Source organism: Malus sylvestris, chromosome 16 (genome assembly GCF_916048215.2).
Source record: "Malus sylvestris chromosome 16, drMalSylv7.2, whole genome shotgun sequence".
Taxonomy (NCBI): domain Eukaryota; kingdom Viridiplantae; phylum Streptophyta; class Magnoliopsida; order Rosales; family Rosaceae; genus Malus; species Malus sylvestris.
In genome coordinates this window covers 17,172,972-17,189,964 of record NC_062275.1, presented here as the reverse complement: position 1 = coordinate 17,189,964, position 16,993 = coordinate 17,172,972, and the positions used below count along the sequence as shown (strand labels likewise).

Below are 16,993 nucleotides of genomic sequence, written 5' to 3'. Positions count from 1 at the left end.
CCCACCTCGTCAAAGGTGTTATTTAATTTTGTAGGTACAATTTTGTCAAGACTGTAAACAATGGAAATTTACTACCACAAAAATCGAGTCGTGTTTGGATCAAACCCGAAGTAAAGCATGATTCAAAAAGTTTCTTTGCATATGCAATACTCGAGAGAAATACTCTTAATTACTTGAATTACAAGTTCATTACCCGTACATTCCTCTACTCTCAAATTCCGCTGCACTTAGCGTTATCGAAACCAAGTGAAAGCCTCCTCAATTTGTATAAGCATTTGAAAGAAGCTAAATCATAAGGATAGCAATCAAGCCATGTTTTGGATCGTTTCACCTTGGATGTCAAGTATTGACCAATTCTAATCCATCCTATTTCAACTCAGTAGAAAGCCCAAAAGCAAACCCCTTATACACACCAAGAACCCACTCAAAAGGATGATAAGTTTTTCCGTAGAACCATTACACCGCCACGTAGCATTCCTAGTCTATCATATCAATATAGTTGTCTACCTTTACGGGACTAATAACACCACATAATGTCGTCACCATCATACTAAAATCCAACGTCACGAGTTTGGCCACATCATCTAAAAGAATTGAGCACCACAAAACAAGTATATGCCGTAGCTTCCAAATCTGAGTGAGGTGACTGAACCAGAAACACAAAGGAGCCAACACCTTCTAGCATGCGAGGCCAGGGCATAAAGGTTACACTGCAAACACAAGCACTCACAATATTACACGATATAACTATATATTTATTAAATTTTTACCGATTTATGTATCAATACACAAAGAACGACAGGTAAAGATTATTGGAGCTTTACGCAAAGGCCAGGCTTACCACCACAACACAGCTTAACTAGCATCATACGACACCTTAAAGTTACAAGTTGCATCCCAGACAATACAACCATATGTATCTTTACCATGCATAGCCATAATCGTACTTCGTTATTTGTAAACCCACATTTAGAAGCAAAAGCCATATTTTATGCCGCAGCATTAACTGCATGGTCACCAGTTTCCTTATGCACAAAAGCTTTAAGATACTCCTCCCTGAAAGAAAGGTCCCTTTATAAGAAGACTCAAAGACTATCCGACATTCTATCACATGCATAAATGTAAGTAGGGATGTCCAAAATGTAGAGAAAGACAGAGCCATACCTTGCGGGAAGATGATCATGAGGACGATTATAGGGAGTCCAAACTGGATCACCAATAAAGAGACGCATTGCCTGCATTAAACATATGTTTTTGAGAACATTAAAGTTATTAAATTAAACACTATAAGGTTAAATGTGCAACTTCTTAATCGACACAAACACAAATGTAAAAACAATTCAGGCCTCGCATATCGAAGGCACATGAAATCATTAGATTCACATCTACATTACAATTAATGCACTTTTTATGAACAAGTCCATCAAAAGCCGTATCAAGTGCTGATATCTGCTTTAGTGTCATGTGACAGTGCCTCAACTACTTAAGTGTTTTTTTGTCACAAGTTCAGTGGGAAATCATGATGACAAAGTGCACACTGATGAATGGGGACGAAATTTTGTTTCATTACGTAAGAAAAAAATTTGAAGCAAATAATGGAAGATCCCCATCCTGAACCTTCACCATCATCCCAGAAATAGAATGCTTTTAAGAAGTCACAATGTAGAAGTGTGTCTTTGTACAAGCACAATTAGTCTCCAATCGCTGGAAAAAAAAAAAGAGAGGGAAAAAACAAAAAGTAGACATTGCAACATTTTGGCGCTATGAACCAATACCTTTATGTAGTTGTTTGTGTCCAATGTAAATCGGTGATAAATTCCAGCAGGCAAAACAATCATTCCCCCCTTTTTCACCCATACGCGAATCCAACATTCATTTCGGTCCCTAACATCGAAATAACCTTCACAAAAATGTACACAATCACTAATCGGAAGAGGTGAGTAAAGAAGGGATAACATACTAAGATAAAGCATAACTAATCCAACCACTTCCATCCACAGCGTATCGGATCTCCTCATCAGTGTGAAGATGTTCCTCAAAGAAATTTTTTAACTTCTGCTCATAATTAGGAAGCTTACAGGGCAAACCTCACAGAAGTCCTAGAAGAGGAAAACATTATCCGGTTAAATATACGGTACAACCGTGCAGAGAGAGTTATTGTGAATTTGCGTATTCACAGTTACCATAATTTGGTTATTGGTATTCAAACCATAAACGGGAAGGGGAAAAAGGCTGACAACATTCCAAAGTGTGCATTCATAAAGGGTCAACATTTTAATAGTCAATTAGAAACAATCATTTTCACAAGATATTAGAGATCGATGGACGAAACGTGACATTCTTGTAAATCAGTGCCTTGACATAATGAACTAAAGAGTTTGGTTACATGACACAAAGAAGTTAAAAATATAGAAAAGAACAACAAAAGGTAGTGTGACAAACCATGTAGGAGTAACCGCGTTCTTCACGAATCTTCTTCAACTCCTCATCTGTTTCATAGTTATCAGCATCTAGACGCCAACTGAGCACTCCAAGCTCTGCAGATCAACATAATTGCTCCCAAGAAGTTAATAACTAGAAAAAATATCATCATCCTTATTGCCCCAACCAAGTGGAATCAACCTACGTTTTACATTATAAACGGTATCTCCTGCGAAACCTAAGTTTTATAAATCTTTTCCAACTCTTCCTAGATTAGTCTTGGCATGCTTGGTATTTTATCCCTTACATTAACTAGTATCATTTGGTTAAAAACCCATCTAGCCGGTCTACTTTGTATAAATCAATACCACCTAAGACTAGTTCATCTTATTTCATCAATAAGAGATGTCACTCTCAAGGTTTCTCTAATACATTGATATTGAAAAACTAAAACAAGCACAATATGTTAAAACATATTTGTTTCCCAAAAAATGCTTACCGGCAAGTTGGTCCAAGGATACAAATTCCTTGGACTCCCTGTGATGGGGGAGCCTCTGGTCTTCATCACTATCATCCATGTACCATGCTTGGATGACTTCCTCTCTAGGATCCTGCATATGTCAACATTATGAGAACGATATCCTGATCACAAAAATGCATGTTTTTTCTTTCCATCTTTATTCCTACAAACAAAGTAACATCGAACATAGCGTAGAAAACCCCAAGATTCAATACCATGGAGCTGGAAAAGTGTGTAATTCTTCAACAATCACACTTCCAAACCTTTTAATCACTATTTATAATCAAAACAAACCCATTGGCGCAGTCGCCGCCATAGCCTAGTACTTGTATCTAGCTGCCTTTCCACTACTACAATTCAACAAAATTACTTTCAAGCAATATCTTAATTCTCACAACTTTTCACACAAAGCTAATTGGTAATAACTCAAAATTCAATACAATACTACTGGAATCACCTTAATCACCCATTAAACCAATTACAAACATAATTAACAGAAAGTAATCAACAAATGATGCATTAAGCTTGAACCTTTGACCAAAAAACATATAATTAAACCAAAACCCACAAAAACAACAGAAAATTATTCCGGGAAAAAGATGGCTCCTTTTTTCCTGGGAAACAAGGAAGTTCGAGCGAGAGAGATAATTGGGATTTGGAGGTACCTTTTGGGTGGCAACCATGGCTGCTGCTGGTGTCGCTATGCGTTTTGGCTGTCGATACGATTCCTGAAAAATCTGGAGTGGCTTTGAGACCACGCTTGCCTCGGCTGTATTCGTTGCGCTTTCCTCTGACAGTTATGCCCCAAATGAGGGGGGGCAACCGCAAGGAGAGGAGGCTGGCGGTCAACCTCTCGGGGGCATGGGGCCGGCATCACCCCTGTGCGGCCCTTGGTTAACTGTCTCGTTTCCTCCCGTCATATTCATTATCGTTCCGTCAAAGATCCCGAAAGCGGCTAGAAAAAAAACCAAAAGAAGCCAGTCCACTCCAAAGGAAGCTCGGAGGATATACTGAAATGACGGAAATGCCCATCCGTTGTTTACGCACACGGCAATTTTGTGCTTTGTCCAGGTTCCTTGAATTTGTTAGGTCGCGTCGTTCTTTTGAGTGACGCTTACGTCGTCGTTTTATCCGGACAGACAGGACAAAACAACCTACACCATACTTGGAAGGAAAAAAATCCTTTGCTACAAATATTCAACGCCTCATAAAAGTAATTATAAAATAAACTAAACAGGAAGATGCTGTTATGACTAATTTTGGCCTTTCATTTTTTTGTGTATATTTAGAGCATGGTCGCATTTTTTGTGTTTATTTAGAATATCCTGACGACGTGATGTTACTATTTTACATGTTATTATATGAATAGACGACACGTTCAATATAACTATAAGATATGTAAAATATATCATAATTTAAGTAGAATAGTATCACCGCATAAATGTATTCCGCATGCACCAAAAGTTTACTCGTCTCTCAATGGGAAATCGGTTTGCCATAAGAAAAATATTGAAGTCGGTGAAGCATCCTGTTTTCCGAGTGAAGAACCAAATCGTTCATAGATTTCGACTCCCACAATATTATTGCGGTCAGGTCGATTGATGCAAATTCAAGGGCTACGTTAGAAAAGAGGCCCAATACTTGTCACACTTTTTCTTCTTTCATCCTTTTTCTTCACAAAAGAAGCAAAAGAAAAACTAGAAGCATAACCATTGGCTGGGGGGATCATAGACATAAAAAGGACTTTCAACAAAAGCATGATTCTTAAAAGGGGCGCGATTTCTGTACTTTCGTTTTTACTTTATGTATTTCCCCCCCTTAATTATGTTTCTAGATTTTCTTTTAATTTATTCAATCTAATGACTGCAAAAAGAGCACAGAGTGCAGAACATGAAAATGAGAGTGCAGAAATAACTCCAAGTTATGAAATTCATAACAAGGGAGTACATACATCACCATATTTAGAATGAAACTTCCACCTCAAGTTTCAAGTACATATAAACATAATAAAAACTTTCAAACTATAGATATCCATACTCTACAAGGAGGGACCCTTTAATGAGCTTTTAATGCCACTCCTACTTTCTTAGTGAAGCTCTCTACATACTCCTTCCTAGCCGGATGTTCTTCCTGTGGCCGATTATACGCAGTCCACACAGGCTCTCCCATAAACAGCCTCATCAACTGCAAAACACCCATAAATACGAATTAATCACATCAAACTCAAAACATTCACAAATCATGCGTACCAACAAGTAAATTAATTGGGTCAAAATCCTCTTTTCTGGGTGTTCTATTCATATGGTGCTTTCAATCTGCCCCGTGTTATGCTTTCATTACATTGTGGTCAAATATCCTAAACCTTAACAGTACACTTGTCCCTGAACTCGTCGTTCTAAACACAAGCATCACATTGGTACCAAAAAATACTTCAAATCAAATTAGTGTTATGTGAAATCTCATTTCTTTCTAACAACTAAAATTTTGTGTGCATCAAGACATGCCCCATGAACATGATACTAGGTATTGGACTCTTACCTTAACATAATTGGTGGTATCAAGGGTGAACCTGTGGTAAATCCCAGCGGGCAAAATGATAAGATCACCGGCCTTAATCCAAATTCGAATCCAACGGTCATCCTTCCCTTGGACATCAAAGTACCCGCTTCCCTCTAAACAGTAGCGTATCTCCTCATCAGCATGTATGTGCTCTGTGTAGAAGTTCTTCAACTTGTCCTCATAATTGTTCAATTTCTGTGGGCATATGTCAAGCAAATCCTACAAAATCCCCAAACCATATGAAAGATTATTTCTTTGATGATACCCTAACAGCATATTAGCATAAAAATCAACTTTTTCGAAAACCCAACGTACAAAATAACAACTATAATGTCACCAATCCCCACAAAAGCAAGCATGTATAGCACAATAGAAGCCCTAAACCTCAACTGTTAATTTTAACGAGAAACACTTAATAATTAAACGAAAGGAAAAATCCCTAACAAGTCAACGGTTAACGTCGGTTTCAATAATAGTCGGGTGCAATAACAGTTGCGGTCAGAGTTAAATGGTAGTTTAAGTGTTTTTTACTATGAAATGAAGTTTTTTGACTAAGAAATGGTGATGTAATAATAATAGTAATACCATGTAATTATATCCCCTGGTTTCCCTAATTTTGCGCAGTTCTTGATCGTTTTCATAATCCGTTGGGTTCAAGCGCCAGTGGAGCACACCCAGCTCTGCAACACCGGTACACCCACCATCCTTCTTTAATTAGTCTAAGATCAATGATTAGATGCTAATTAATTCATAATTACTGATTAAGGAAGGGATTTAGTCTGACCTGCCAAATGGTCCAAAGGAACAAACTCTTTGGGGTTGCGATGCTGAGGAAGCCTTGGGTCTGAATCGCTGTCCTTCATGAACCATGCCTGCAGCAGCGTCCATTAATCCATTTAACTTAATTTCAATTAAAATTAACAATTTAACACCAACTCATTTCTTCTTCGTATCAAAAACCGACATGGAAATCATCGTTGTACTATGAACTCACCTCCATCGCCATGGCTGACTCGCTTCCCAGCTCGGTTTTAACTTTTAATGATGAGCAAACTGACACAAACACTGTTTATTATGGGGGTGTAGGATTGTCGTTTAGAATGAATGGTTTTGCCACGTGTACGGTTCGATTTCCCTTTAAGTTATTTGTGGACATTATTCTTGGAAATTTTGTCACCATTTGATTATGGTGTATATCACCAGACTATCAAATATCAAAAACCAAAGGTCCAGATTCGAAAGTTGTACAGCACAAATATTTTGTGCACATAAAGTTCAAGTATCGTTTTCAAATCACCATCACAAGGTTAAAGAAATTGCAAGGGATTTGATATTTTTATGATTTCGTATGTGTTAGTGTTGACACTAAAAACTATCAAGCCTACGTGGCGCGCAGACTGAGTAACTAATAAGTTAACTACGTCATTCGATTATGTGCGGGACGTGCCAACTCGACAGTCGAGCTTGGTTGAAGAGTAAAATATGTTGATGTCGCGTTGAGGAAGGAACATGTCTCGGCCTTCAGGTTCTAGAGCCTGAAGACAAGGCTGCTAGTTCTGCGAAGTTCACAAATCGTTGGCGTTGGGTTCGGTCACGGTGATTATATTCGTGAAAGTATAAGCTCGTCAAACTGGTACCAAACTATATGGACACAAATACTTGAAAGAGATGTATGTCTTGATGGTAAATGTGGTTCGGCCGTCGGAATGCCGAACTCTAAAGTGTACTTGTGAATATCCAATCATAAAACAACTCAACGTTAAACGTGCCGAGCCTAGTAACCTGTAACATCTCACTTCACCAAGAAGGCTGATGAGATGACATTTACCAACAAGGACTCAAAAATCCTTATCGACTGAGAATTGGATAAATAACCAGTCAGTCTCGAAGCAGTACTATTTATCGAAACTGAAGGTGCTCAATGATCTGTTGATTCTATAGCTCCAATGTTGTTTATCCAAACTGAAGATGTACCTTCACAATGCTGTTTATCCAAACTGAAGATGTGTTGGCGAGAAGAAATAGGGAGAGGATAAAATCTCAAAGGTTGTTGAGAAGCTTTGCGCAGGGCAATTTGTGTGTTGAATTGGAAGGACCTTGAATGATGCACTCTCTTCTTTATTTATAATAGTGAACCCCATTCATGGCCGAACTACAAATATACTCAGATTAGGACTCCTCAACCCAATCTGATTAGGTTTCGGCCAATCATAGCTCTAATATGACTTTGAACCAAGTTTCATAACGAACCAGATTCATCCCTTAATTCTAAACATCTGCAGCTTTAAGACTCATTGTTACATTAGGATTCGATTACCTTACCCTTATCTAAACCAATCATCCTCACAATAGGATTCGGCCGACCTTGACTGGACGGCCCATGACAATTCTAGATGAATGTTACTGGGTCAAGAACAACTCTGAGCTCGAACCAAAACAATATTTTGGGCCCAAACATTGTCCCCTCGCTTCTAAGGTCTTCGGCCTACAATCTTTGGCCGAGCCTCGACCTTGAAGTGATTCTTTGTCGAAGAATAAACCCTTAGCTTATTCCCTCTAGAAATCCAAAGAACATTGTAAGCCTCGAACACTCCAAACGTCCATACGCATTTATTAAGCATGGTCTTTCACCCATCAAATTTTCTGACAACGTTGCACCACTTGACACGTGGCAGCTCCCACATTCTCCCACTTCTGTCTCTTTCTGCATAACTTGACACGTGGCAGCTCCTCGTCGCCCCAGGTTCAAGGCGTGTTGACTCTGAAACGTCTTTTTGTCATAAATTTCACCATTACACACAATCGTGCAACCTAAATTCCCATGTTTTTCGACCTCTTCATCTAGATTTCAAAGGATTTGTCATGATTATGAAATTCTTTCGATCGGATTTACCCTTCCCACTTTAAACCCAAACCTTTGATCTTATTTCTTAACCGCATATAAATACCTAGCCCAACTTCATACGATCTTTTACGCTTTCAAATTTTCAAAACTTCTTGCCATTTGCTCTTAACCCAGAAAAGAAACCAAATTTAAAACCCAGAAAACCTTCAAGTCTTCATCAATAGCTGCCAACACCTTCATCACCAAGCTCACTGAGGAATGTGACAAGTGCCGAGACTTCATTGATCGGAACGTCATCAAAACCCTCCGATCTGAGGGTGATTCGAGCCCTTCCCACCAAACTCTGGGACCACTTTTCAATGATGACGTCCCAGAATCCAGCACTATGATGCTGAAGGCCCACTGCCTTGAACCCTTATTTCAAAGGTACGATTGGTCGAAATGGGAATCGGCCAAACCCCAAGGAGCCTGGCTCTTAACCCCCTTGACCTGGGCTACTTGGGTTACTCGAATTGAGCCATACTTTGGAGATGAGTGAAAGGCTCTCGGCATCTTTGATGCCATCAAACTTTCAACCCATGAAATCATAATGAATCGAGAGCTCTTGATTGCCACCCTGAGCTTTTGGTGCTCGGCCACCAATACAATGGTCTTTCCTCTCGGCTCTATTGGCCCTACCGTGCTAGACATCACGACCATACTTGGCACTTATTTTTTTGGTCTTCCAGTCGATACCGTTCTTTCTCGGTATCATTTTGACTTGGATCTAAAAGTGGTTTTTGAAGAGCGTGCCATTAAAGCATTGCTGAAATAAGGTTATGAGCCGTCGAAAGAAGGTGTGCACTAGCTACACAAAAACTTTTTCAACTATAACACCCTGATCACCCACTTTGCTAGCTCGGAGGGGAAGCTCTAAAAAAGGAAGAGCACAAGGCCTTCTTGTTCTACTAGTACAATAAATTTATTTTTTGTACCAAGTTGAATGAGTGTTTGGCCAAGAGCATGCCCGTGGCCGAAGCCCTGGCCATGTTCTGGCCCTTAGCATGACCATTCTTGCTAACCTCAACTGGTGCTTGGTCGCGGCTTCTGTTGGAAAGATCGATCTGCATCATAACGGCCAACTCTGGGTCTTCCAACTCTTGCTGCAGGTTTACTTCTGCACGTTAAGGCTGGAGATCCCTAGCTTTAACTCTTTTGAGGTGATGAGTCTTCAACTGGCCTCGCACCCTATTCTTGCTCACTCGGCCGAAGACATATTCAAATATTTCTTCGACCTTGAAGATCTATCTGGCGAGGAGTTTTTGGTCTACCACTGCCAAAAATATCCATCTTCCATCAGGCTCCCTACATCGGAATGGGGAGAAGTAGAGTAAACCAACCTTCGATAGTCCTGGGGGTCGTTTGTCATGGCTTGTGACCTTCCATTCGGTTACGATACTTGATGGGCTAGCTATGAGGTTTACCATCCTCACTTCTTAGCCCGCCAACTAGGCTACCTCCAGGGCTGTCCTCTACCACTCCTCGCTTCTCGCTCACTCTTGAGCCAAGAACGCCTCATTGGTTCCTCGGATAGGGAATTCGATGAGGTCGAAAGAGAATTCCTAGATCGATGTACTAAATTTTACCTTCAGCCATATACCTCAGAAATCATTGTACCAGCACCTTCACCGACTGATGGGATGCCTACGTCAAGGATTTCTTCGGTACCTCGGCAGAGGAAGTTTCGAAGAAGCTTTTTAAAGATTGACTGAGGAAGACTTCGCCCTAAAATCTAAAGAAACAGCTCAAGGTATATATATTTTACTTCTTTTGTTTATCTACTTATTTTGTTTTTCCAGGTGGTCGTGCCATAAAACAAGTCGACGTGGTTGCGATGGTCGCGGCAAAAAAGAAACTCTCTCATCCTCCCAAGAAGGATGTGATCATCGCACTTCCTTCAGCCGGACCAACTCCAATAACGGCCCATGTGCTGATCGGTCTGAGCAAACGGCTTCGTTTGGAGGTCAAGACGATTAGCAACTTTGTCCGACCCCAAAAACGCATCAAGAAGAAGGCAAAGAAATGAGAACGGGATATACATGTCATTTAAAGTCAAACCACATGAGCAACCACTCCTAGTGTCCCTCTCCATTTTCCCATTAACCAAGTCTCGTCAGAAGTGTCGCAAAACCCCTCGATCCCAACCATGGGCCATGTGACCATGGTTCAACCCACCACGCAGGCCGCCTTTGAAGTCGAACCAGTCGTCATCCCTATGATCGAGGGACTTGCACCTCTGAAGCCGGTTATTGCTCTTGCTGATGTCGGCTCAGCAGCTACTATTTTGGAGGCGACAGTCACCACGGCAGAGAAAAACCCTCCCCGAAATCCAAACAAGACTCAAGTAATTGTCCTGGAATAAGAGGTACGACCATTTTCTTTAATGATTACTCTTTTTTTATTTTAACTGGATCTCCCGACTAACGAACAATCAGTTTATATGACCAAGAGAACGAGAGCAAAGTACCTTTGGTGAGACGCTATCGACAAGTTGAACTACCAACTACCAATCCTTAGCCGGCCGGCCAGGTCGACCCTCTTATGGCCGAAGTAGGTCCGGGACATGAAGCGGCGCCTCCAATCGAGCCAAAAGCGACAACAAAGATGCCGATTCATCCTTAGGACCAAAATCTCAGCATTCTTCCTCAGGAGGCCACTTCGACTTTTGTACGGCTCAATCATTTTCTTTTATTAATTTCCAACCTTAGAATTCTAAACCAAGAAAACATTAAATGTCAGGTGCCCAATTGTTCATTTCACCGAAAATTCTATACGCCGAAAGGCGTTATTTATATTTCCTGGCTACCTTAGTGGCCATCAAACATAGATAACCTTTATCGGCCACATGAATTAAAAAGTTGCCTTAAACACTGGGCTCAACCATTAAGCTCTCTGGGTTCGAGCAATGAACCAGCAGACATGGTCAAAGTCTCTTCTCGGCAGGTCTAAAACAACTTCCTTTTCTACCGTTACTTTGAATTCTCCTTTTCCTAATAAACTCTTCTCTATCCAGGCTTCATAAGAGGTCGAGCTCAACGCATTTCTCTCCAATACTTCAGGGACAGTTGGGCCTTCTGCTACCACAACCGAGCCTTTTGTAACCGCGACCGAGTTTAGCGCCCTCACCAAGCTGCATGAGCTTCTGTCTCTTTCAGCCTCATAAATCCTTCAAAGCAAAGGCCTTGACTCTGTAGGAGAATGTTTGAACGACCTTGCAACCGATGGCCTACTAAGCAACGAGAGTGTCGTTTACCTGTCTACTGTCCTAGAACGAACTCGGTAATATTTCACTACCTTCGAGAAGGCTCTTCAGGCAGAGGATGACCTCAAGGCTGCAATGGTTGATCATGAAGCTATCCAACCAGAGCTCGATGTGATAAAGGTAAAGAATGAGCAACTGGCCAATCTTGACCGTCAAATCGCTAAACTTTAATGTCAAAGGTCGGCCGTTGCTTCTGAGCTTGAAAAGGATTTCGGGTCGAATAAACCTTGACTGGCAAAGTACGCGGCAGGCGCGAAACGGATACAGTAACTACAACTTGGCAAATGAACAAGACAAGCCGAGGTTACGATGGACGAGGTAAGGTGGCTAGAACTGAAAGCCGCTCTTGAAGCTTTTCTTCCTTCGACTTCTTAGGATTTTGTCTTTAGTTGTAGGCTGATTGACTTTTTGTAACTTGTACACCCTTTTTAAAATCAATGAAATAAAATTTTACTCTTGCATTTCCCAAGTGACCAGATAATATTTCTTTAAGAATTTCCCATTGATTGGTAATTTATGAATTAAACCAAACCGATCCTTAAGGTGGTATGCCCCATGACTGAGAACTTTGTGGACGATGAACATGCCTTCCCAATTCGGTGACCATTTCTCAAATCTAGGATCTTTAATACCAACTGGTAACACGGTTTGCCATACTAACTCAACTTCATTGAACGTCTTTTACCTAACTTGTCGATTATAAGATTGTTTAGCAATCTTTTTCTGTGCCACTAGCAAGTTATAGGCATCAAGTCGACCTTCCTCCAAATCCTCTAATTCTTGTCTCATGCCCTGACTATACTCGACATTGAACAAGCTGCTTTGTTCGATAATCCATAACAAGCTTATGTTTAACTCAATTAGTAGCATCGCACCGTGTCCGTAAGTTAACGCATATGAGGTCGTCCCTGTTACTGATCGGAGTGAAGTTTGATATGCCCATAATGCCTCATTTAGCTTCAAATGCCACATACTAGGTTTTTCTTTTATCATTTTCTCAAGGATGCCAATTAGAATTTTATTACTAGTTTCAGCCTGTCTGTTTGCTTATAGGTAATACGGTATGGACTGATCGAGCCAAATTTTCACACTCGCCGTATATTCTTTAAACATGTCGGCTGTAAAAATTGTGTCGTTGTCTGTTATAATTGTTTCCGGTATGCCGAATCTTGTCACGATGTTTTTTTCTACAAAATTACAAACTTCTTTAAAAGTTAACTCGGCGTATGATTTGGCTTCGACCCCCTTGGTGAAGTAGTCAATTGCTACAAGTATCCATACATGCTTTGCTGATTCAGAAGACGGCGTAAATTTGCCAATTACATCTATAGCCCACCCTCTGAACGGCCACGGTTTGGTGACTGAGTGAAGTAATTCAGCCAGAACCCTTTGTATGGGTCCATAGATTTGACAATGTACACAACCTTGCACGTATTCAATGCAATATTTTAACATGCTTTCCAAAAATAACCGTGTAGGCGAAGCAACCATCGTGTTTTGCGTCCGAATTGATGAGCCCTGCATATTCCTTCGTGTACTTCTGTAATAACATGGGCGGCCTCTTCCGGGCTAAAGCATAATAACAACAGACCATCTTTACCCTTCTGGTATAGTTCATTCTAGTACATTACGTAATTCGTGGCATGTACCTTTGTTTTGCAGTCGTGTTTGCCACTAGGATTATCGAGATATTGCATAATTAATCTTCTCCAATCGTTTCATAATGTCTCGACTACGTAGATATCTATAGGATCCTCTCGTTCCAACAATGAAGGTATGGACATAACTCATGTACATATTATGTGGTCGTGTTAGAGAACTTGTTGATTAACCAAGGCCGGTTATGGGCGTCACACCACCGGTATGACCCGACCTAGTTCGCCCCTCAAGAGTTGTGCTTCAAAAGCTATTTGAGCTAACTCATCTATGTCAATATTTCAAACTTGTGAGATATGCTTGAACGCAATGCCTGAAAACGATTCGACTAAATAGCTGGCAATCATATGATAGGGCACCAGAGTACAACTCATGCAACGAAAAGCCCCATTGCGTTGGTAAATCACAAGTTTTGAATCACCAAGGACAAGCACGCGGGTTGCCCTCAAGTCGTGAAGGACATTAAGGCCTATGATGAGGGCTTCATATTCGGCCTGATTATTTGTACAGTCGAAATCCAACTTGAAAGAAAAATACCATCAGTAGTGATCAGGGGACTGGATGACGATTCCAACATTGGCCGAGGTTGAGGTACTAAAGCTGTCAAAATACATCGTCCAATAATTATCACATGTTTCCATGATGCCAATTTTGACATCATTGCCCCCAAAACCATATGAAGAAGGATATTGAGCCAAGAAATCAACCATCACCTGCCCTTTGATAGCTTTTTGGGGCACGTATTGCAAACTGAATTCGGACAGTGCCATTGTCCATTTCCCAATTCAGCCTTTTACTATCGGTCAAGTGAGCATATAGCAAATAACATCTGTTTGTGCGATGACCTGAGTAACGGAATAGAGCATGTAATGCCTAAGCTTAGACGTAACGAAGAACAAAGCCAAACAAAGTTTCTCAACAGCTGAATAGTTTATCTCAGCTGAGTTAAGATTTCAACTATGATAAAAAATGGCTTACTCTCGCCTAGTGTCGTTATCTTGTGCAAGAAGACAGCTAATGGATTCCTCGACTGTCAAGATATACAACTTAAGAGGTTTACCGCGTTGAGGTAGCACAAGGATAGGTAGGGTCATGAGGGAGACCTTGATTTGCGTGAAAGCATCCGGATACTCTTCGCGTCATTCAAATTTGTCAGAATCCTTAAGTTTCAAGAGCGTGGAGAAGGCATTCATTTTCCCTGCTGAGTTGGAAATGAAATAGCAGAGGAAATTGATTTTGTCGAGCAAGAATTGTAATTGCTTCTTAGTTGTCGGGGGTGAAGCATTAATGATCACTCAAGCTTTATTTGCAACAAAGAACTAATAAACAAAGGCCAAGGGTCATCGGTCGTTCCAACATTTATTTCATCCCGTGGATCTTTGACTTAGGGCCTACTATCTTCGAGCTCAACTAGGGCAGCTTGGACTTTATCAAGTGATAGGACTAGAATGTTATCTCTTTCGACAAGGAACTCGACTAAGTTCACGCCAGAATATGGTTATTTGGAAATAGTATACCAATAGGCCGGCAAGCGTTCCATGATAGATGAAACCACGGCCCATCGTCTATCCTGTTTGGTATCAGACATCAGGATCGTCAATTATGTTGGCCAACCCGAGTTTCGCTGAATCTTACTAAAAGTCTCGGTGCTAACCTCAATGGCTTTCTGAACTGAGATCCGAGTCAACTGCCTTTCTTCATTAAAACATTGCAGGGTGATGTAGCTGACGTGATCATTGTAATAGCGAGCTTGAATCATATTGGCTTCAAACGTCTAATTATCGGTCGGATGAATTACAACCGATTTACCGTCCTAAAATATGAGGACTTGATATAATGACGAAGGGATACAACTAGTCTGGTGGATCCAGTCACGACCGAGCAATGCATTATACTTGGTCTTTGAGTGGACTATAAAAAATACGGTTATGTGATTTTGACCTACGATATTCACCTTGAAAAGAAACACTCTCTTAGTCTGAGATTTGTCACCTACAAAGCTACTCATGGTTACCCCTGATGGAATGAGTTCGTCGTCGGAGCGACGTAGTGTTTTCATGATAGAAACAAGCATGATGTTGACAGTTGCTCCACAGTCGACAAAAATCTTAGAAATCGAGTATCCTTCAATATGGGCCGTGACATACAACAGCTTCAGATGATGAAGATTAACGGATGAAGAATGGGGAAACAGTTTGGTGAAAGCTTCCTTAAGTTTATCTTCTTTGCTGAGTTGCTTAATCTCTTTGGTGGCCACAAAATTGACTTGTATAACCTCCTTGTTAACCATGTTGTCGTCCAGGAAATTTGGTTGGGATGTGGTTGGCCATAACTCGGCAGGTAAGACATAGACCATGTTAATTTCCATTTTGTCTAGGATCAAAGGGCCCATTGGGTCGTGATCTTTGTCTTCTAGATTTTCGAGCGAGGTATCTTGCTTATGGGCATTATCCGCTTGATCTACTTCGGCTACCACGAGAATACGTTCTTGCAGTATGTCCACCAGACTTGTTTCATTCTGAATGTCGACCTCGGGCTCACTTTAAGTTGGGACTTGGTTTTGCTCTTGCGAAGCCTTGCAAGTCCGCTCCTGATATACGATGCGGGCGTCTCTCGTGTCTAAGTAAGCATCTAATCACGCCACGCGTTCTTTTTCATCGGCCTAATACCGAAGAAGGTAACGATCGAGAAAAATTCAAAATGATACCATAAATATTGGTAGTTGTCAAGAGATAAGGGAAGGTTGGCAATGTCGATATCAGTATATAGGTCTACCTCAAAGTTGATAACTCAGGCCTCGCGTACATACTATAACCTAGCTTTCATTCCCTGATCTGTTCCACATCGGAGCAAGTTAGTGTCAGATCAAGAGCCTTTTGGCATGCTTTCGGCAGGCCGTACAAGTCATTCACCGAATGCTTCTTGTGAAATTCCCGCATGTATTCCAAAGCTTTACCGAGAAACAGTGGGTGAAGATTCTATCTGACTTTAATCAATGATTCTTGTGGAGGTAGCAAGGGAAGCTTGCTTTCGGTTTCCTTCCGGAAATGCTCAAGGTGAGCTTTTATTTCCCCTGGCCGAAGAAAAAGTTTGATTTGCTTCTCGGATTCTTCATTTGTAGTTTCAAAATCGTGATCAATCACCTTATTCCCTTGAAGTAGCTCGATCATGATTGTCAGAGGTTGTCGGTCATCTTTATTACCAATCGTTTCTTTCAGTTGCCATTTGGCAGCTGAAGTAGCCTAGGCTGTTAATCGGCAAGCCATACAATTTATTATTTGGCACTGACGTTTCTACGATTTGGATAGTGCAAAATACATACCGATAGGGGAGTTGTAGCTGTACCAACGCTGGTCGCGTGGTTCAAGTGGCTTGAAGGTGAACCTGAGTTGCCAAAGTTACGCACGTAATACTCCTCATTATAAAACGGCGCGTTGAAATCAAGGTGTCGTCTAACCAAAGATGGCTTGTTATCCTGTACTTGAAGGCCGAGCTTATAAAAAACTTTATGGTGTTGGCCTGCACCGAACACTTTCTGTGGGCGCCTGTTGCAATATTTCAGCCCACAGTGTCTTTTCCTTTGGCTCAGTTAAGATGACGTTTGATTTGCACCGACTACATAAAATCATTGGCTCATTAGTTTCCTCTCCACTAGAGTCCGACATTGACTCAGGATAAGCTAGGTTTGAAA

General features: G+C 41.0%; 1 protein-coding gene and 1 pseudogene across 1 annotated transcript; both read right to left on the bottom strand.

The window, feature by feature from the left end:
- Window positions 1-734: 734 nt before the first annotated feature.
- Window positions 735-3,711, bottom strand: LOC126607748 (acireductone dioxygenase 2-like; annotated as a pseudogene).
- Window positions 3,712-4,838: 1,127 nt separating this feature from the next.
- On the bottom strand, window positions 4,839-6,611 carry LOC126607749 (acireductone dioxygenase 1). Its single transcript, XM_050275474.1, has 5 exons — window positions 6,495-6,611; window positions 6,285-6,372; window positions 6,086-6,180; window positions 5,480-5,719; window positions 4,839-5,125 (listed from the first exon to the last, which is right to left on the bottom strand). The coding sequence occupies exons 1-5, from the start codon at window positions 6,504-6,506 to the stop codon at window positions 4,997-4,999; spliced, it is 564 nt and encodes a 187-aa protein (XP_050131431.1). The 5' UTR covers window positions 6,507-6,611; the 3' UTR covers window positions 4,839-4,996.
- Window positions 6,612-16,993: the final 10,382 nt, after the last annotated feature.

Coding starts and splice junctions, on each gene's coding strand:
- LOC126607749 (XM_050275474.1), bottom strand. Junction 5,720..6,085: donor CCAGGGGATATAATTACATG/GTATTACTATTA, acceptor GGGATTTTGTAG/GATTTGCTTGACATATGCCC. Junction 5,126..5,479: donor ATACCACCAATTATGTTAAG/GTAAGAGTCCAA, acceptor GGTGTTTTGCAG/TTGATGAGGCTGTTTATGGG.